General features: G+C 37.9%; 1 protein-coding gene across 2 annotated transcripts; it reads right to left on the reverse strand.

The window, feature by feature from the left end:
* Window positions 1-1,614: 1,614 nt before the first annotated feature.
* LOC137943984 (OVARIAN TUMOR DOMAIN-containing deubiquitinating enzyme 12-like) lies at window positions 1,615-20,706 on the reverse strand. Of its 2 annotated transcripts, XM_068789460.1 has the most exons (13): window positions 20,646-20,704; window positions 20,514-20,556; window positions 19,264-19,673; window positions 18,999-19,174; window positions 17,040-17,113; window positions 12,240-12,294; window positions 5,103-5,177; window positions 4,937-5,010; window positions 4,809-4,857; window positions 2,690-2,774; window positions 2,392-2,448; window positions 1,965-2,001; window positions 1,615-1,876 (listed from the first exon to the last, which is right to left on the reverse strand). In XM_068789460.1, exons 3-13 carry the CDS (start codon window positions 19,592-19,594, stop codon window positions 1,831-1,833), a joined length of 1,059 nt encoding a protein of 352 aa, XP_068645561.1. In that variant the 5' UTR covers window positions 19,595-19,673; window positions 20,514-20,556; window positions 20,646-20,704; the 3' UTR covers window positions 1,615-1,830. The 2 variants fall into 2 exon arrangements, with proteins under 2 accessions (XP_068645561.1, XP_068645560.1); XM_068789459.1 differs by having other exon boundaries at window positions 20,514-20,706.
* Window positions 20,707-21,675: the final 969 nt, after the last annotated feature.

The following is a 21,675-nucleotide window of genomic DNA, read 5'->3' on the forward strand; positions in this document are numbered from 1 at the left end:
TATATGTATTTATTTATTATTTTATTTTATTTTATTACTATATTAAACTTCATATTTAAGTCTCTGATAAATAAAATATAATTAAAGTATGCATTTGATTAATATATCATCATTAATTATGTCAAAATATATTATTAATCAATACAATGCAAATCTATCTTAAGTTATTAATATAATATTTTTTATTTATTAATCAGAATTTTTTTTATTCACTCTATTGTATTAGTGATTTAATAGTGGTAATTAAAATATTGTTAACTCAGACACTTTGGTTTAATTAGTTTATTTTTATAATTATTAAAATCAATAATTTTAAATTTCTATAAGATGAAGACGAAGATGAAGTTGTCCACACTAATACCCTATTTCAAAGATTTCGAAGATGAAGTTGTCTTGACTAACACCCATTTCAAAGAGGAAGATCATGTAGATACATAAGATGAAGATAAAGATGTAGATGAAGATGAAGATCAAATTTTCATTTTGTTGACTAACCCCCCCCCTAAGGCAATAAAGATTCTACAAGGCTTCAACTCGAGAAACCGCAAGGACTACTTCCTTCAATAGAATTCAATGTTTGCCAGTTCAAAACGATTTTCAGGGTCTTGCAAGAAGGCTGAACCATCGTCACCCAAGAAAGCTGCAATCCAACGGAAGCTCGTAACTGGCTGCACTGTATTAAGAACCCTGAAAAATTCCTGAGTCTCTTGGGTCAACATGGACGAAAGTGGTTAGAATGAAGTGCTTTTAAGGACGGCTACAGAAGGAATGGAAGTGCTCCAGTGTAACAACTTCGAACTGAAGCTAATGAAAGAAATACGAAGCTCAGAACAATCGAACTGTGGCTATAATAAAGGAAGGGAGGCCACAGGCTTCAGAGACGACGACGACGACGACTCTGCGTTTTCCCAGTAAGGGACAGCATTGAAAGGATGGTGAAGGAAACAAACTCAATGAGCGATAGAGAGCCGCGTTGGTGCTCTATAACCTAGGTTATGATAATCTATAGTTATCTTATTGACTGATAAATAGATTTGTTTCCATAAGTTTTTTTAAAATATCTAAATATTTCCACTTGGATCAACGGTTATGTGTCCATGAATATCCATAGACCAATTTGTCCTAGTTTTATATGGATGTCCATTTTCAAATATCAAGTGTATTATTTAGAAGAACTTCTTGTTTACTAAGTATATATTGTTATCCTTAGAACTACTTTAGTTCTTTATCATCAATAATTGTAAATTTAAATGAAACTATTTTATTTTCTATGTTATATAACTTAAGGTAACTAATTAGGCAATCGATTCTTATTTGGCATACTCTCTATAATATATGACTGGTTGTTTATATTCTTCTATATCTAACTTGTTCTATTATGTTTAATCTATCACTTTATCATTTGTTTAATACTACTACTAATAACGATTACTAATAGTCTGTAAAATTCCTATCATTTCCTATTCTGGAAACTGCCTTCCACATTAATTTCTCTCATACTATTGTAAAATTTTCAACCAGCATGAAGCAGATTGAATTAGTTTAGAGGATTTTCTGTTTTTTTTTTTCCCGTTACAGAAGTCGTCTTGTCTCTTGATGCAAAAGAAGGCAAAATTAGTTCGTAGGCAATCCAAAGAAAGAGCAGAGAGCCCAAAACCTTACTAAATAGTGGCGGAGTCTAATAAAGGAATGCAGTAAGTAAGAACAACATATACAAAGAGCAAGAAGGCGAAAGCAGAACATAATCTGGAGAAAAGAGAAAAAAAATCATGAAGGTTAAAGAACTAATGTGAGGGCTTCCTTACCGCACCCCCTACGTCAATGATACAATCACATTATCTTACAATAGGATGGCAGTTGCTCCACAATATTCACCCTGAGAAGAAACAGGCAAAAAGCTTCAGATAGAGTGCACTTGAACACTACTCAGCAGTCTCTAATGCTTATTACCAAAGATCCACCACCTTCTTTTCTTCTTCGTCTCCTCTGATACTGGCATATCTGAATCCATGAATAACAACAGAAAATGTTTCAAACTCATCAATCAAAATAAACACAAACTTGGCCAAGCCAGCATTTTAATTTTCAAAACACAGATACGAATGATCAACGTTAACATCTACGAAGATATTCATTTACTACTCATTGATATGGAATAACACTTAAGACATGCATATCTTATATCTCACACCAGATGCACTTCCCATCTCTCTGTGATCTTAACTGTAACTATCACTGATGGACATCCTTACGGTTCATTTCTTTTTTATTTGTAATAAGATAAGAACTTTATCTTCAAAAATAAAACAAAATAAAGGAGGATAGGGAGCCCCAGGGAGCATTTGAAAAACAGCTAGTAAAAAGAAGTTGAAAAACGACACTTAGGCATACCTCCCTCTGGATAGATTGAATTGTAGTGAACCTCTGCCCAAAAGCTTAAGAAAATGACTGCATAGGCACATTAAGTCAAGATCAGGCCCAACACTGCTGTATAAAGCTCATCCCTATCTAAGATAGATCAACATATTCCCTAGATTAGTAACAACTATTCCATCTTTTCCATTACCTTGTGTTTATATTAGAATGTTCTTGTCTCATGATATAAGCACACTTTTCTCCCTCATCACATATTTTGATAAAAAAGCCTCTTTTGTTTATACAACTTGAGCAGTAATTACTAGGAATTTACCTCGTTTGGACTTCTGGATGTTAGGCAAAATCTCTATGTAGCACGTGTCCTTGAATGATGTTATAACAAATATTTTAACTCCGTACTGCACAAGAACACAGAAACATGACCATTGATCAGGGTAATGAGAAGTTTCTTTTGTACCTGACAATTCACATAAATAACTATAAATAAAGAGAACCTAAGCAGGTCCACCATTATACGACAATGATGGTTCTTATAGCAACAAAAACTGTACAAGAAATGCTTAAGGTGTAATAACTCAAATCTTCAGTTGGTTGGAAGAGAAGATATGGGAGGAGATGCAGTGATTGTTGTTTTATTTTTTTAGAAGGTAAGACAAGGACCCCACAAGCCGTGCCAGGAAAGGATTAAAGCATTCAAATGTGCCTGCTCTCTTTTAAAATGTCAACAAATCTCTACCAGAAGGATGAGTGGTTCTACTAACAGCCAAGGAGGCAAAAGAAACTACAAAGCTGACAGGGAAGGTAACGAGAAAAAGGTAGTTACCTCTTGCCTTTAACCTAGATGGCATGCTCACCTTTACCTTAAATTTGATAATATTACTTAAAACTCCTCTCAGATCTGGTACCATAATGGCTTTAAAGATGACAAATGAACCACAAGAAATGCTAGTTACACAACAGCAGAAATCAGTACAGCTAAGTCTGAGTCATTTCTTTAAGTCAGTTGCCAAACAACCATGAGGAAGAAATGGCCGGGATTAGCCATCATCCAGGGGAAGTGAATAAGATGGACTTCAGCGGTAGTGCTGCTTGACATGGTGACGGCAAAAACGACTCTAACAAGGTCTCAAGATCTTTATCTGAACAGGAATATAGAATCAACATTCGCCCAATCACTTGTGCCATCTCTTACATTTGTTGAAAGGAACCACGTTTTTGGACCTCACAGAATGACAACCGGACGACATCATTTTATAAGAGTTCAATCCAGATTTCATCTGGCTAGGCCTTAAGATCATCAGTGAAGAGAATGAAGTTGCTATTTTACATATGCATCCATGTGGGAAGCAGCTATGGCACTATTCCCACTAAAGGTTAATCATAGTTCTTGTTGATGCCACGATTATCCAGTTCCCATAAAAGTCCTGTTATGATTTATGACAACTATATGACTCGTACAATTCAAGAGCTCCTAAGAGTATTTGGGAACTTAAAAGCAGCAAAAGTTCCTAAATGATGTTCATGCATAGTGCCACATACTTAAGTCATTTCAGTAAGCATCTTGCAGAGCCCATCATATATATCCTACACCCATTGTGATAATTATATATCCCAGAGCCCCTCGTATATATCCTAAAATTTCAATGTCTACATGCATATCCCAATAACATAAAAAAAAAAATAAAAAAAAAAAACTCATTGCCTCAACACAACTTCCATCTATGTCCACCTTCCACTCTAAATGTAGTATAAATAAGTGAAAATACCCACAAGCAATGACAACACTTGTCTTCTGCAACTTGGAATCATAGGCCCACTACTTTCGTTGTGGGCTAGCTCATCACTTTAGGGGTTTGCCCCAAATTAAAATTTCAGGCGAGCTTCTCTAAAGTAGATGTGCTGTTTACAAGTAGGTTTTGAAGGGGCACCACATATTTCCTTTTAAGTGGACCAACAATTCCACATAAGGATATTCTACACCCTACAGATATTTCTCATTTTTTTCCATTTTACAGATAGATCTTTCTTTCTTTCTTTTTTCTTTTTTTTTTTGAATGTCACATGCTATAGATAGACTTAATAAAATGAAATGCATGGAAGTTGATGGCATGCATGTTATTTTGATGATTGTATATGATTATTAAAATCTCCCAGATATGCATGTAACTATATGGGTTTTTTTTTCTTCTGAAAATACACTTATATGGTATTACATGGGGATAATTACATAATTAAGTGTTTTCATTTAAACATGACAACAGTTAACTTTCAAAAGAAAGAAAATGAAGCAAGAAGGGGAGGCCGAAATTCAAGATTTCTAGAAAAGTAACAATTTCACAGAACCATCCAGGATATAGAAAGTTTAGAATTTAAATAATTTCCAAAGACAAAGTGTAGGCGATTTATGAAAGACATAAAAGTGAGAAGAGTACCGAATCTGCAGCAGCCTGCAAAGTGACATGATCACCCCATTCACCAGCCCTATTTTCAATTTGACAAAAAGGTTAAATTGTGAAGAAGCTTCACCATGTGGTAAAAAGACAACAGAAAAGATCATTACATGGACATTTTCTTCAAATATTCACCATAAGCCATCGGAACATATCCTTCATATATATCTGGGTGAGCCTTAAGCTGGAATAGAAATTGTGAGATATAGAAAAAGTAATGCTGGTGATGAAACCTTAAAAATAGTTCAAAAGTATAAGCAATATAAAATGACGAACCTGAATCACAACTTGCTGCCTCACAAACTTGTGGTGCTCAGTAGTACGGTAAAACTGATCTGAAAGTGCTCGGAACTGAAAAATGAACAAAAGCGTTAAGGCAATTTGCACAAGAGCTCCGATTAAGACATAGCAGCCTTCTCAAGAGACTAGGGGCAAAGGTGAGCAAGAGAAATAAGAAAGGCACAGCAAAAACATTGCACCAAAGGTGTTTGTGATGATCATCAAACAATAGTCTTCAGGATTCAAAGACAGGGCAAATTAGTCTTTTTTGCCTCTAGTTGAGCAGAATGAGATACTTACCTTCATGAGGAGGTCAAATATAAGTACATTCACTCCAATTTGTCCTTAGTATAATTTATGAAAGACAAAGAAGCCATCGTGGCAAAGAGACTTGATTTCAAGAAGAAGAAAAGAGGTTTATTCGATAAGCCCTCTAGCTCAAACTATTTTCCCAATGCGTATTATGAGGATGTGTATAACAACTATATTTGGAAGAAAGGGATAAATGTTGGGAAGTCAGTGGAACAGGGGCTAGTTCAGGAGAATTCTCACTTAAAGAAGATTTAGGAGAAACAAAAATTGAATAAGGTTATTTAGAAAAGGAGAATACAAGATTTGTGAATTGGTTGTAAGAATTTTGTATTCATGTGTGTGGGTAGAATATCCGCTTGACCCAAAAACAAGGATACTGCATACAAAGTTTAAAGGGAATAAGATTGCCTTGGATGCTAAGGCCATAGATGACTTGTTTGGAAGGGAAAACACAAGGATTTGTTTTTGAACAATACCTTGGAGAAAATTACTTTGGGCTGACATAAGAGTCACTAAATGTAGCTCTATGCAGAGATAATAACTTTTGTGAGGACAAATTGATAAAGGTTGAAAGGATCTTACTCTCTACAGTTCAGGACACCATCACAATCAAACCCAGTAAACACTGGGAAACAACATTTTGGTGTCCCTGCTCAAGAATGAAGTCTATGCCGATCTTGGAATATATGTGACTGACTCAATCTTTAACAGCCGAACAAGAAAAGGAATGAAGCTGGTCCATGCGTGGATTCTCACCTACCATGTAACTAATAGAGGGATTTGATTTGAAAGAACATAGAGTTGAGAGGGTAAACAACAATGCCTTTGTGATTGGGTTTAAAGGACACAGGAAATACTAAACACTCATTATAGAGTTGAAAGAACATAGAGTTGAGAGGATAAACAAATTTGTGAACAATGCCTTCGTGATTGGGTTTAAAGGACACAGGAAATACTAAACACTCATTATAGAGTTGAAAGAATGAGAGGGTAAACAAATTTGTGAACAATGCCTTCGTGATTGGGTTTAAAGGACACAGGAAATACTAAACACTCATTATAGAAGGAAGCAGCAAGTGAAACAGTGAGTAAGGAGGCAGTGGCCCCCTCTACTGTAGGACAATAAAGAAGAAGATTAGATAAACCCTCTGCAGGAGAAGAAGAGAGACACATGAGGCACATCTCTTCTTTACAATTTGATATCCTTCATGGCATACTTAATGACCTTCATGACACGATGAAAGAGATTATTTGGAAGGTAAACACACATGCAGCTATCATTGGACACGACAAAGACGAGATGTGGAGAGATCATTTAACAAGAGGGGCCATCAAGCTATCTCAGTAGGATGCTCATGAAAAGGAGCAAAAATCAAAATGAATAGTGAAGTAGAAAAGGGGTCTAAAGATGAAGACATGAAAAAAAAAAATGAAGAAGAGGAGGATACAACCTCTAAGAATGGGAATGATGAAAAGTGAGACTCAGAGGATGATGATAACAATGAGGGTGGGCATGGGGGACTTTTGAACCTGCCCATAGAGAAGGTGATTCTCAAATCGACCGGCCCAGACACCACCTCCACCACACACTCCAAATGAGAAGACAGGGGGTTCAAAAAGAAGTTGAGAAAGAAGATGGCATAGACGAAAAGGGGCAACCAACATATATAAGAAACTGCCAAAGCCATTGAGAAGGCAGAGGACAAAGCAGAAGAGGGACCAGAAGAAAATTTGCCAGCAAGGGAGACAAAGGTAGAGGAAAAGAAAAGTACTGAACAAAAAAATGAAGAAGAAAAGGACGAGGAGGAAGAAGTTTTGCAAAAGGAATATAAAACAATTACAAGTTGTTGAAAACTCTTCAGATACCAGGAGAAAAGGGCTGCATTTGCACAAAGTTTGAGCGATGAGGATCTAGATAGCCTTGCAGTAAGAAAACAGTTGAAGCTACAGAAAGTAGCTGGAGAGAAGGTGACTGGTAAACAAGAAACAATGGAGAAAGGTCCCCTTTGCCTAGAAGAGGAAATGGATCCCATACATAAACTTGCTGAAACGTTTTTGGGAAAAGAGGCAGTAAAAGAAAGTAAAGTAACAGCACTCTCAGCAAAGCTGAGTGCTGAGGCACTCCAAAAAGGCTTGGAAATATTTGAAGCAATGCACAGAAAAGAACAAAAAGAAGCAGAAAAAGGAAAGTTGCCACACAAGGAGGGGGCAGAGAATGAAACAAAACAAGAAAAAGGAGAGGGGAAACAAGTTGAAGAAGAAAAGGAGCACGATGTCAAGCAGGAGCTAAAGGAGAGTAAACTGCCTGCAAGCAGCATGGGTGAAATTATCCCACAGAAAGGGGCTCTTACTGACACAAACAGAGAGGGAGAAAGTGGCATCTTAGAAGCATCCTCAATAAAAAGAACCAGAGTGAAGCAGAAGGAAAAGATGATTTTGGTGGAAGAACGACCATTTAAGAAGATTAAGGCCCACAAACCTTCTTCTGGCCAAAAGATTAATGAAGAAGTGATTGAGAATCCAGTGAAGGAGAAGGAGGCATAAGAACTACCTAAGGTAGATTCCCCACCACAAGATCCTCGAGATAAAGATCCTCACTTATTCTCCCTAGTAGTAGTTGATTCCTCTCACATGAATACCTACCAATGGGGAATCAAGAAGCTAGAGTCCCTTCTCATGCATGCACACCCACAATACCTAGTTGATACTGTAAACAAAATAGATAAAATTGCTAGGGATATCTCCAAGGACGCATGATTGTTCCATATATTACTTAATTGCTTTGTGTTGAAAACCATGTATTCAATGTTTTTAATGAAATATGAACCTCTTTTTCCATCTGCACTGTAATTTTGATGATGTCAAATGAGGGAGAGAAATCTCACAAAGCAACAAAAAAATCTCAGCTCAAAGAAATTAAAAGATTTCAAAAATTCAAACTAAAGAGCAACAAAATCAAGTATAAAACAAATAACCAATAATGTACTTAGGAGGAGCAAACTGGAGGGAAGTTTGCGCATACAAACATCCATCAGATACTCATTAGCGGGAACATTTTTTATTGCTCAATGAATGCTTGTCATCATAAAAAAGGAAAGATTGTTGGTTTAAAGACCCTCATAAAGTTAACTTTGATTATAAAAAATACGTACAAACTAACTGTGAAATTTGAATGAGCAACTTAGGCAGAAAAAGTCTTAGAAAGAAATTGGCAGCACACCGTCCAACCAGGCTAGGCACAACCGAATGACACGTGCAAAATATTTGAGCAGTTGTTTAAAAAAATTATGCAGACTGTACGTTAGTAGAAAAGATTCAGTTAGGAACTGTTCGCCTAGCCATCCAAATGACCCATGCAATGACGGCTAGAAGGAAAGAAGGAACATAAGAGGACCGACCGACTTCATAGACCCCATTCGAACAACATAAGAGAGAAAAGGCACTGTAAATGCCCATTTGGCCTACCATTGGGATGCCTTGAAGAAATGAGAAAGAAGCAATTTACATAGATCGTTCAATTGAATGACTTACTCGAAGATATCGTGCGCGAAATGCTTCTCAGATTTTAATCAACCAACAAAGATCACCATAATTTGTAAGGTAATTTAGTATTGTGTTTAGCAGCTCAAAATCATCGATTTAAATCATTTTCTCAAGATTATACAATCATTTTGGTAGACTTTTCCAAAAAGACAAAATGTCGCTTTCTGGGAGAAACTACTTTTAAACAGCTAGCTTTTAGACTGTTTGGTCACATCAATTTAAATAGTTTCGCTATCCTATCACCAAGCCAGCTAGAATGAAGAACAAACCTCCCTCAGCATCCTTAGTGCTCAGTGATTTCAAATAAATTCAAAAACACCAAAACAAGGAAGTATTTTTGAAGAACCAAGTACTCAAGCCTGTGATTTTAGAATTCAGTGAGTACTTAAAATTTTTTGTGCTGAACTTGATCGAGTTTATTTTAAAATCAATTATTTGAATTCAATATTGTTTTGGTTGTGAGTCTACCATATTAGGCCTTATATTTGGGCCATTCCACAGCTTTTCAAACTCTTAATAGTTAGTTTTACAAATCTCATTGAACATATACTTTGAAATTGTTTATTAGAGATTAAAATGAGTTGCTAATTGTTGTGGAAGAATCACCTAGGATTGGGTGTACTTCTTGTATGCTTTGTTATTGTAATATTTCCCTGATTAAAGAGGCTTTGAGCTTAATTAAAATACAAATATTTTTTGTTGCTTTATAAACTAATCAAAACTTTGATAAGCTGATTGGTAGCTATCGTAATCCCTTTGTGAATCTAGGTGCCTACACCTAGTTGTTGCTAACTATAAGTCCCAAATATTGGGCAGGCACTGTAATGAGACCTTTGAGATTTAATGATATAGGCAGCCAATTAGTGGATTCAATTCCAAGGTGAAAACACCTTGGGAGAGGAGTAGAAACTTAATTTTGGGTTGTGAACTACTATAAATCTGTTTTGCTCATTGTGGTAATTTGTCCCCTCCCTCCAGATTTATCCTAGTAGACCGAATAATTATCCTATCCCATGTTCATGATTTGACTTTTACTAATGCTCTTACCCTTTAAACCAATTCAGTCCCTAGCAAATCTATATTGCCACCCACACAATTGCGAGATAATATGACTAATCATGCCTAAAATTAGGATGACTAACACTCCAGGTTCAGAATAGAACAGCCCAAATTGTCAGCCTATCAGAATGAATCCTACTTGCAACATATCAATGAGATTATTTGTTAAACAGCTGAATTGCCTAGTTATCACTTTCAACTGGCATCAAGTTACCTGATATCAATGAACCACAAAATAATTGATTTGGATAACATATTCAGACCAGATTACAGACATTATAATTGGTTAAATCTGTTTATGAGATGAATCAAGGGGTCAAATATAGCATTATCATTTTTCAGAGCACAACATAGCATTTTTAGTTTTAGGCTTTAATGCAACCTTGTAAGGACCAGATGAGCCATTGAACAAGTGGCATGTCTGATCCAGTTCAACTGATAGCCCAACCATGTTCAACCACCACTTGAACCAGTATGTAAATAAACAGTTCCTTATAAATTTCTTATTTCATATGCATAAGCATAAAGACAAATTTTATTTGATCATTATGAAACTAGTTCCAGCAAATATTTGGTGGTTTGAGACTTCCCTTTCCTTTAAGAGATGGAAACAATTTGTAGAAGTGGTTGAGCTCCAACATGGGCAAAGCAGTTAAACAAGACAGTTGTTAGCTCAAGCAAACTCAGCCGTCCAGGTCAGCTGGCATTCAGTGACAAACAAGCCCAACCATAGTAAACTGGTCCCAGATTCAGTTTGAACAACCAGTTTGATCCAGTTCTTATAATAATGCTCTACTATTACAAAACTAATAACCTGAGGTGCAATAATAAGAAGTTTACAATAGCATTTTCCCTGCCTTTTTTAAGAATGGCAACAATTATTTACACGTCCAAAAGGTTAAGAGATGAAAAGGCACTCTAATTTTTCCATGTCCTCTATGTACATCTTCTTTCTCTTTCTTTCTTTTTTCTTGAAAAGTACAATTTTCTCTTAATGAGATATTTCTCCCATTTTTTCCCAAAAAAGGGCATTTCAATAAAACATAAGAGGTAAAGAATCATTGAACGAGTATGAATAGCTTATAGTGCATACTGCAACAAGCTACTGATCATTAGCTGAGTTCTTTTTCTATTGGCATGTTGTCGAACAAAAGGACACATGGATCAAACCATGCGGACCACGCCACAGTATTAGCTAAATACAAAAGAAGAGAGCCCTCATTGGGCATGCTGGCCGGTAACCTAAAGTAGGAGTGAATGCTAAAGTGAATTTTGTTAATTTTCTTTTGAAATCACTGATGAAAAGAAGCAACTAAGTTGTCAAGAATATCGTTTCCAACAAGACCTAAGAGAGATATGGTAGAAAAGAAATCTCAAACAAATGAACAAAGTCTTTCTCATGATGTGGTGCTCTTAATTCAGTAGAAAGAAGTTGAAATAACGACTCATGAGTAGTAGAATTGGAGCAAAATACAATCATTTGGTAGCACCAAAAAAACAGGAAAGTCATAAAAAAGGATTTGTGATGATTTACAAATTTCGGGCTAATGTCTATAAACATCAGTCCGAGAGATACAAAGAGTACTAGTTCTTGCAATATGTTTCATCGAAAAAGTTTTCGGTACTCCTTTTGACGTTCATTGAGTGTACTTTCATTCTTTGTTCATTGTTCATGTGATTTATAAACTTGTGCTTGAGGTGCTCAGCACATTTTCTCTTCTTTTCTAGTAATTATTCCCACTCTTGCTCTTAATGAAATTCACACTATTCTCAAAAAAGTTAATACTTTTATGGGTTAACAGTTGGACTAGTAAGAATGATATTGATTTAGAATTCATAGAACTTATTTAAATGCATAAATAACCACTGTCTATAGTCGTAAGAAACAAAAAGGAGCATAGTAGTGTTTTTCATCATAGAGACCAAGGTAAAAGAATGTAGGAAACCCAACTGGAAGATGTCATCCACATAAGACATGCTATATCGATACATATTAGCAAAGCAAAAAAAGCAAAGAGGAACATAAACAATGCTCTCCAAAAGAAAGACACTAAAGCAGATTTGAGGGATAACAGCTACCAACAGGTATTCTCATGGAAGAAATCCCAATGCTCTTTTCTCAAAGATAAACAACTATTGTACCAGATACTTTTTGACAACGTTTCTGCTAAGTGATTATAACAAATCTCAATAGCTGCAATAGAAACTTCAGAAACAAACCTGACAATTGCCATCTCCTTGGATCTTGAGCTCAACTAGATCATACAACTGCAGCCTACAGAGACAAAGGGCTAATATCATACATAAACAATATAAAACACAATCTATAAAGGGAAGAAGGGAGAGAGAGAGAGACAGAGAGAGAGAGAGAGAAGGGTGACCAAAATGTCAAATGTTTGCATCATCCCATCACATCCTTAGGTGGACTCCTAGTTCCACATGAACAAGGCTGAAGGCTTCAAAAAATCCAAAGAATGTTTCTTAAAAGAGAAATTAAAAGAAAGGATAAAAATCTTTTGTTCAAGAACATGAAGTCGCTCTCAGTGTGTTTTTTTTTTTTTAATCTCTTGAACCCAAGACATCACACTAGACACCCCTCATGTGACCATTGTGCCAATGTAAATTATGGAAAACAAGAAATATGTAATAGTTTACACCAAATTCAAGTGCCAAGAGAAGTTCTAAAACTACCATGTCTTTAGATTATGGTCTTCTAATTGTAGCCTATTCATCCATGTGTGTTGATTGGGGGAAGTTTTTTATATTATCTTTTTTTTTTTTTTAGAAAGGATGATTTCATTAAAAGGAAAGAAAGGCCCGAAGGCTACAAAAACTAGAGAGATCCCATAACAACAAGAGATTGGAGGGAAGCTCCCTGCTTAGCAAGAACATCAACTACAAAATTAGTAGATCAAGGAATATGAGACCAAGAACAATTAAAAAGAGACCTGATCTCCATTATCTCAAAGAAAACCTCCCATTGACACCAGGGGAGGATAACGCCACACAGTCACAACTCTGGAGTCCCCTTCAATCTGTATAGGGCCACAATAGTGGTCACGAAAAATGCGGAGGCCGTGAAGAAGCCCACCAAGCTCAATAGTTATCGAGTAAGAAATTCCCAAAGGGCCAGCAAAAGAGATAATCTAGGAGCCAGCAGAGTCCCGAATGATGCCACCAAATCCAACCAAACCAGAATTTTCGAGAGAGGAGCCATCAAAATTCAACTTGAGAGTGCCAAGACGGGGAGGCTGTCATTCCTAAATGATAGGAGGCACGAGGGAGTCCAAGTTGGCCAAACAATGCCAATTGTCCCAAATAGACGGAAAAAAAAAGGGGAGAAAGCCCTTTTAGTACGAAGCCAAAAGGAAATGTGACCAGAGATAGTATCAGCAACATGATCCAAAGACTCAAATTTCCCGCAGAATCGTTTGGAGTTTCTTTAAATCTAGAGGCCCCAAGGAATAAAGGCCATGCAAGCAAAGATCAGCAATTTCCCCATCCCAAGTAGGGTAGTGTCCAGGAACATCTAGCAAGCAGAGATCAGGTCTACAAGTAAATAGAATTGAAGACCGAAGCAGCAAAGGATAAGGGACCAAACCCACCAAGAAAAGAAGTAGAGGAGGAGGAGGTGACAAATTGACTCCTTCCCTAATCTGCAAAGAGGGTAGAGAGGATCCATCGAGAGATTTCCGCGACGCCAAAGATTGTCTGTCATGAGGATCTTGTTTCGGCAAGCACTCCACATGAAGAATTTAATTTTAGGAGTAGCACAAAGCCTCCATGTAAAAGCCACATCATGCACAGTAAATGGGGAAGACCATCCTCCAGTGAAAAGATAGGCCAAAGAAATTGAGAAGGATCCACTCTTATCAAACCACCATATCAACTTGTTAGGAAGCTAGCATCTAAAGCCTCTGAATCTAAAAGACCTAGTCGAAGGTGGAGATTCCAGCTGCTGCCACAATGAGCATTGGCCACAGAGATCTTGGGCAGTACGGATAGCCGGAAAAGCCCGCCAAAAGAGCTCTTCAAAAGGTTATCTCCTGTCCCCCAGTCCTCCCAAAAGTTGATAGATTGCCCATTGCCAACATAAAATCTGATTTTCGAGCAAAAGATCGAAAGCAACAAGTAAAGAGATCTCTAGATAGGTGATAAAAGCCTCCTTCTACCCCCGAGGTTCACCAAGAAGAGGACCCACCAAGCTTCAAAGCCACCATGTTCTTCTAGAGGTTGGGGGAGCGGGAATTGATCCTCCATAACCATTTTAGGAGGAGAGCACGGTTCATATCTTTTGTGAGCGGAATACCCAAGGGATTTGGGCCTGCAAACATCATTCCAATTTACCAAATGATACTTGAAATCCGCACCAGAACCTCTCCAGAGAAAATGGCTTTTGATCTTTTCCAAGTGTTGACAAATGGAGTCCGGTTAAGGCAAGAAGGATAGAAAGTAGTTTGGTATACCAACAATACAAAACTTGAGAAGGGTGAGTATCCCCACCTTGCTGAGAAGGCGAGCTTTCCACATAGCAAGCCTCAAATCAAGCTTCTCAACCAATGAAGCCCAAAGATCCTTGGAGAGTCGACCAATGAATAAGGGGAAGCCAAGATAATTGATAGGGATGGAGGATATCGAGCAACCCAACTTGCTAGCCAATTCTGAGAGATTCTCCTAATCAATATTGAAGCCCATCAACATAGTCTTTCCCCAATTAACACATAGTCCCGAGGCCAGCTCAAATAGACCGAGCAAAGCCTTAATCTTCTTAATGCCTTCGAGGCTGCCTACCCCAAATATTATGGTGTCATCTGCATATTGTAGGATCGGAATATCAAAAGTCGAGTGTTGACTGATCGGAGGCAGCAAACCACAATCCTTAGCCCAATATATCATGGAAGAGAGGAGAGAGGGAGTCACCCTGCCTAATGCGCCTCGAGCATTTGAAGAAACCACAAACTGATTCGTTAAGCAGAAGAGAGTAAGAAGCCAAGGATAGACAGGTCCTAATCCAGAATCTCTAGCAATTCTCAAAGCATATGTGCCCCATCAAATCATCTAAAAGAGACCAATTAACTCTGTCAAAAGCCTTTTCCAAATCCAATTTGAGACCAAAGCGAGGATCCTTTGAGCGGTCAAAGTGATCAATGAACTCGTGAGCAGCCATGGTAGAGTCAAGGATGTTTCTTCCTTTAAGAAAAACGCCTTAACCATGATGAAACACAAAAGGAAGAAGCACCTTGAGCCGATGAGCAAGGAGTCGAGCAAGGATCTTGTATGTATTGGAGACAAGACTGATAGGCCAGAAATCCCCAAGGTGTTCAACGTTGGTCTTTTTAGGGACCAGAGCAATGAATGAGGGTCTCATGCTACTGAAGGTAATAACCCGAGAGTAGAAACCTCGAACCATAGCAAAATGTCCTCCTTAATAATTGACCAAGCTTGAGTGTAGAAATCCCCATTGAAGCCATCGGGGCCCTATCACACGCCATACCCATAACAGCCCTTTCAATTTCACTGGAAGAGAAAGAAACCTCCAAAAAAGATGCCACAATAGGGGAGATATTGGAGAAATGGAGGTGTAGAAGTTTTGGTCTAATTGGGCATTCTTCGGTGCAAAGATCTAAGAAAAACTTGAGAAGTTCATTAGTAATGGAGGATCTAACCGATGTTATCTGATTGTGTATACATAAGGAGGTAATTCGGTTAGACCTCCTCCTCGCTGAAGCGAGGGCATGAAAGAACTTGGGTGTTCGCATCCCCGTCAGTCAACCACTAGAAACAGGCCATTTGTTTCCATCAGACCCACTCACAATGCAAAATGGACTTGAGGTCATTTGAAAGAGAAAGACGTATTGCAAATTCAGAGTTGGAAATGTACCTTTGCTCCTCCAAAGAGTCTAGGTCAGCACTTCGGGCAAGGAGTGAAACTTTCTCGACAACCAGCAAGAGACAATGAGAAGAGGACCAATTCTTAAGATTTCCTTTTAGGAGCTTCAGCTTAGTAAGGAGGGACCATTCGCTTTTGCCATTAGGATGAAAATTAGACCACCATTCCTTTAGAACTATATCAAAATCCGACTCCAACAACCAAGCATTTTCAAAACGAAAAGGCGGGAGCCCCCATCTGCCAAAAGGGGTGGAGAGAAGGATGGGCTAGTGGTCGGAACCCACCTGGTTCAGCACCCTCCCGTTCACATTTTCATACAATCGCATCCAAGCCCAAGATGCGAGGAAGCGGTCAAGCTTGGACATAATTGGTTGTTGTTGTCCGTTGGACCAAGTGTATGATTTCCCAAAGAGATGAATCTCATCCAGCTCACAGCCACCAATAAAATCTCCGAAACTACGCATGGAGGAGATGCAGGAAGCGAGAATCATCTTCTCATTACAGAAACGGATGGCGTTGAACAGTCATCGTCCTGCTGGAAAACCGAAGAAGCACTTCTCGTGAGTTCAGGAGGGGTGATCCCATCATCTTCTTTGGAGCAAAGGGGTGATTGCTCTGTGGTCGCTGTCACCATCGAAGATAGTCAGATCTCCTTGCCTGGCTGATGACAGGAGCATCAATCACTCTGTCCATCGCCCGAGCTAGTGTTGACACACTCCGACATACTAACCACCCGCTCCTCAAGTTTTTTATATTATCAAGACTCGTGTCAAATAAAAAATGCACCACTAAAGGTAGAACAAGAAGTATTAGCATAATAACAATTTCTAGCGAGTTGCATCAGCATTCCGTTTGCAGGCAATGATGTTTCATAGCTCTGACAAGAGTCTAGGAAATTTTTATTTGATAATTTCTGAACTAGCAACTGCCAAAATGTGCTCCTAACTACATAAGTATTGTTGTTGCTGTTTCTCATGCAATAAAGCAATAAAACACACTATCTGCTGGTCACAAGACAAATAACCTAACCCCTACAGACACAGGACTCAGACAGTTCAAGTAAACAGTGAATCACCTGAAACAAAGAGAGAGAGAGAGAGAGTCTGTGAAACATACTGGAAACAACATACCTATCCAGCAGCCTCTGGTGATCGGTAGTTGCTTCATCTACAGAAGGTATTTCACCATTAATTCTTGGAACATGCTGCAGAAACATGAATAAAAAGAATCTTTACTATCACAATTGATAGTTTTAAACTGCACCAGAAGAAAATATATATACAGATACAAAAGATGGTGAAATTTTATTGAAGAAAGCCTAACATTAATTATAATCAGTAGCAAGATTAACAACAAGGTTAGGCTGCACTGCCCATTCTCACAAACTGATCCGCCGAAGAATTCGTTGAACATAGAACAAGGGCTGGCTCTCGGCCAGCACACAAAAAGTCTAAAGCCTAATTAAAATCAGTAGCAAGATTAACTACAAGGTTAGGCTTCACTTCCCATCCTCACAAATGGGTCTGCCAAAGCATTCATTGAACAAAGCACGTTCAACCACAAAATTTGTAGAGAGGTTGCAATATCAGTAGTCTACAGGAATTGCTGATGAAGCCTCCAAGTATAGACGACCTTGCCCATCGCCCATGAGACAACAACATCATAGCCCCTTCCCAAATTACCAGGGCAGTAAATTGTCTTTTGTAAACCATGAGGCCATCCAGGAGTGCATGCACTTTGGCAGTGGTGGAATCAATATCACCAAGCAGTTTATAGTAAGAGAGTAGAGTGCAACTATCATGATCCTGAACAATGCTTCCAAATCTAGAAAGGCCCGGGTTCCCATGAGAATTCGCATCAAAACGCAAATAAAGATGGCCATTGTGAGGCAGTCCAGGCCAGTAAAGTTTCAGGCCAATTGCTATTTCTATGAAACAGTGCACACTCCAACTTCGGAAGCCACAAGGGCAAAAGCTCTACGCGATGACAGAAATAAAAGAAGTACTTCACTGTATCTAAAGAAACATGTAGAAGCAGAGAAACTTGATCTAGAGCCTACCTAAGAGTCCTTGAGAGCTCCAGCTTTGGAGCCATGTAGAGTGTACTTTCCATGCTTCAAATACCTCCTCTCAAAATCACAAAACTGTGTTATGTGCTTCATCAAGTCCCACTTACCCCCTTGCAGGTTCCAATTGGTTCCCATGAACTGGGGGCTCTCACTATAGTGGGATATGATCTCCCATACCAAACAAGGCTGGTGTGGGACCCATGGTACATCCCACTATGTTAGAATGAGGACGTATCAAATTCCTAGGATAACTCTCTAATACAATGTGGTCACGAACAGTCAGGCTCTTTCATATCTATCAATATGTCTGTTCAACTTCGCCCAGAACTAGATTTTTCTTCACCCAGGTTAATTAAATACCTATGCTCAAAAGTGACACAGGTTAAGCCAGTTCTAGAGAAGGAAATGAAATTCCTTTCAATTCAGAGTCATTTCCCTAAGAACTAACCAGTCAAAGTCAAGAAAGGCCCATTTTATATCAGGATAGAAACAAGAGGCTAAAAAAGTTGAACCCAAGTTAACAATTTTATACTCCATTACAGAACTTAACAAAAACTAAAATATAAAAAAAAAAAATTCATCAACTTTATTTATAAGGATCCTGATTCATATAGGTAAAACGTATGGGAATAGACAATAGGCAGGTTGAGCATTCCACTGCAACCACATGCCCAGTCCAATTATGTGATCCGAAGGGTTCAAGAGTTATCAGTCATCATCAATTAAAATAACCAAACTCAACCAATAAAAACCTCACATGTTATGGGTTTTTTGGGTACATGAGCATGTATGCGTATAACAAATATTCCAAAAAAAAGAGAGAAAAAAAACTTATAGAAAGCATAATCAGAGGTTAGGTACTGCATATTTCAAAGCAGCATGTCCTCTAAACCCCATCTTTTGGCTTAAAGGAAAAAGAATCATTTTTGAAAAAAGCATAGTTCTCACTTGAAATTTTAAGCTTTCCAAGATTGCTTTTTCTAGTACGCAATATGGACAATCTAAAGATGCTAAAACTTACAGGAACAGGAACCATCTGATTCAACCTCTTGCCCACTTCTCCATCTAAGGCTGAAAATTCATCTGGTAGCTCTAATGAGGCAGACCAATCTACCCCACCATAAGGGTTTTCTCCAGGACTGGAGCATGAACTTGAGGACCCCACATCATCCCCTTCCTCCTGCCCACCATCATGCTCTGCATCAATCAAATATACAATCAGAAACAAAATTTGCATAAACCATTAAATTCATCAGCAAACAGACTAGGAAAAATATCTCCCAAACCTGCAGTGTAATTTCTTGAAGATGGACCAAACCAATCCTGTGCAAGAATAGAAGCTTGCAAGTGCTCCTCACCCACATTGGAAGACCCAGATGCTTCTGCAACTGCAAGATGTGAAAATTCCTCTTGAAGAGCATGGGCAAGGATTTCATCATTCTCTATAGTTGGTCGCTCTGAGCTAAAAGGGCATTCTCTTACATACTCATCATCATAATAGTTTGAATCATGTTGAACGATGGTCCCACAATAAGCCGAATTTGAAAATGGATCACCACCATCAAGAAGGTTAAGGCCCCACCGCACAACATCAGGATCTTGCTCATATGTGATCATGACTTAACAAAACTATCTCCTCCAGACTATTTACAAAATATTCTGATGAAGAATCCTAGGAAAATCTTCAGTGGTTCACCTGATATGATTTTAAAAAAAAAAACTATAAAGAACAAAACAAAGGCCAAAAATAGTCCTAATTCTCTGATAAATGCTACAATGGTTTTCAACAAATTAACAAGGTAAGACCTTTTTCTTCATAGTTACAGGCATTAAGGAGCCTATTGCTACATCAACTAACAGCAAATTAACAAAAGGAAAATAAAAATTACTGCACAAGCTTGAGTACGATCCGAAGTTATACAACAAAGTGTGCTTTTCTCTTTGTTGGTGGTGGTGTTATGGTCATAAAAGAATTAAATAACAAATAGGCTAGTTCCAAATCATCAAGAACATTCCAGTCAAATATGTCAAAATGGCATATTCGCAATCATCTCCTTTCATCTAAAAGCAAAACCATGCTAGCGATAGGTTGGACTTACTCCGAAACTCCAAACAATAGATTAATCAACCCTTACAACTGGAACTATAAATGACTTAAAACGAGCATGATCACGCTACAAAAAACATCATACGGAATTAAAACTGCAGAAAAAGAGCAATTCAATGCGAAGGAACGTTAAAATAAGCAAATGCCTACTTTACGCTACGAATCATCCAAAGATGGCTATAGAAAAAGCAATCACGACAAAAGTAAAACGCAAAAACTACTCCCAAGACACGGTATAACAGTTAAAAGTTAATGCCAATTCCAGCAAGACTTAATTGCTAAGAAAAAATCATCCATTGAAAATTGTAAACCAAAATCTTCATCGAAAGAATAAAGAGAGAGAAAAGCGAGATCTTAGGAACCGAGCTCATCTCCCATGACCTAAATACCATAGATTAATGATCGAACAAAATTCAACAATATAAATACCTCCTAATACTCCGTAAGTTGAGGTCTCCTAATTCTCTTCCCTCTGTAAGACGGATCGATCAGGAGGCAATTTCGAGAAAATCAAACAACTTCAAATTCAACAAAAAAGAAATTGAAGGCCAACGATCTCACAGATGGAGCGGCTTCGAGACGTCGCATATACAAAAAGGCAGATAATAAGGGGGAGGATATTGCGGAGCGAAAAAGGCGCAAAACCGGCGCACGTCATGCCATTATATATGGGATGTACGAGGATTCATCTTCTCGACTCGTCTTCGTTAGCGGACGGTGGAGATGTTTTGCTTCCTTACAACTGATAAATCATTGGTTGTCTAAGCGGTCTTTGTTTGAAAGGTTCTTTTCACCGTCTCCGCCGTCGCGTAACAAAAAGGCGCCGACCCAAGATACGTGACAAGGACTTGGTGACTGAGTTGGGTCCGGTGGATCGGACTCAGATCAGTATACCAATACAATCGTGAAGGAATGGGTTAGACATTGAGGTGGCCTAAAAAGTGAATTTTTTTTTTAAAATTTTTCATTATTGTCATAATATGGTACTGACTCATTGAAGAGGTTTTGTATCATGTCATAGAGGGACAATGGTCATAAAATAAATATTTGCTAAAGTTAAGATTTCTGTTAATGAAGTATTTTTGTACTTGACATTTTTAACCTGCCATTTGAAACATCTTTTGAAAAACTAATTGAGAAGTTTTCTTGTGATCAGTCTCTTCTGTATATATTTGTTATTTTGTTGTGAAAGCTTAAAAAAGTCAATAGGAGGAAATTTTTCTACATAGTTTAGTAACGAGATGGTGATGGGCTTCTTGAGGGGAGTGTGTGTGTTTGTGTGGAGATGGGATCGATGGTTTAATGGTAGAGGTAGAGGAAATTCAAGTTTGGATCCAAGTTATATAATATAGTTATTGAACTTATCCAAGGGCTCTCTCAACAAGCCAACTATAGGGTTTCCTCTTTGTACATTTCTTTCATAACATCATCAAGCAAATTCTTCTTCTTCTTCTTCTTCCCCTCATTTCCCCCTTTTGTTGGCACATCATCTTCATCTTTATTGTTAGTAGAATTTCAACATGTTATGCAGTCATAATACAAGAACTATGTGAGGCCATAGGTCAATAGTTGTGCATGTCGTCAACTTTTA

This window comes from Aristolochia californica, unplaced genomic scaffold (genome assembly GCF_029961685.1).
Source record: "Aristolochia californica isolate CCGP_79_NKW_82.1479 unplaced genomic scaffold, dmAriCali1.0.hap1 SCAF_11, whole genome shotgun sequence".
In the NCBI taxonomy this organism is placed as follows: Eukaryota; Viridiplantae; Streptophyta; class Magnoliopsida; order Piperales; family Aristolochiaceae; genus Aristolochia; species Aristolochia californica.

What these genes read in the sequence shown, in the direction of transcription:
- LOC137943984 (XM_068789459.1), bottom strand. Translation starts at nt 19,594, where the DNA reads ATGATCACATATGAGCAAGATCCTGATGTTGTGCGGTGGGGCCTTAAC. An exon ending in TTCAATCTATCCAGAGGGAG is followed by an intron (nt 2,002 to 2,391) that starts GTATGCCTAAGT and finishes TCATGGATTCAG; the next exon opens with ATATGCCAGTATCAGAGGAG. An exon ending in GAGACGAAGAAGAAAAGAAG is followed by an intron (nt 1,877 to 1,964) that starts GTGGTGGATCTT and finishes GTTTCTTCTCAG; the next exon opens with GGTGAATATTGTGGAGCAAC.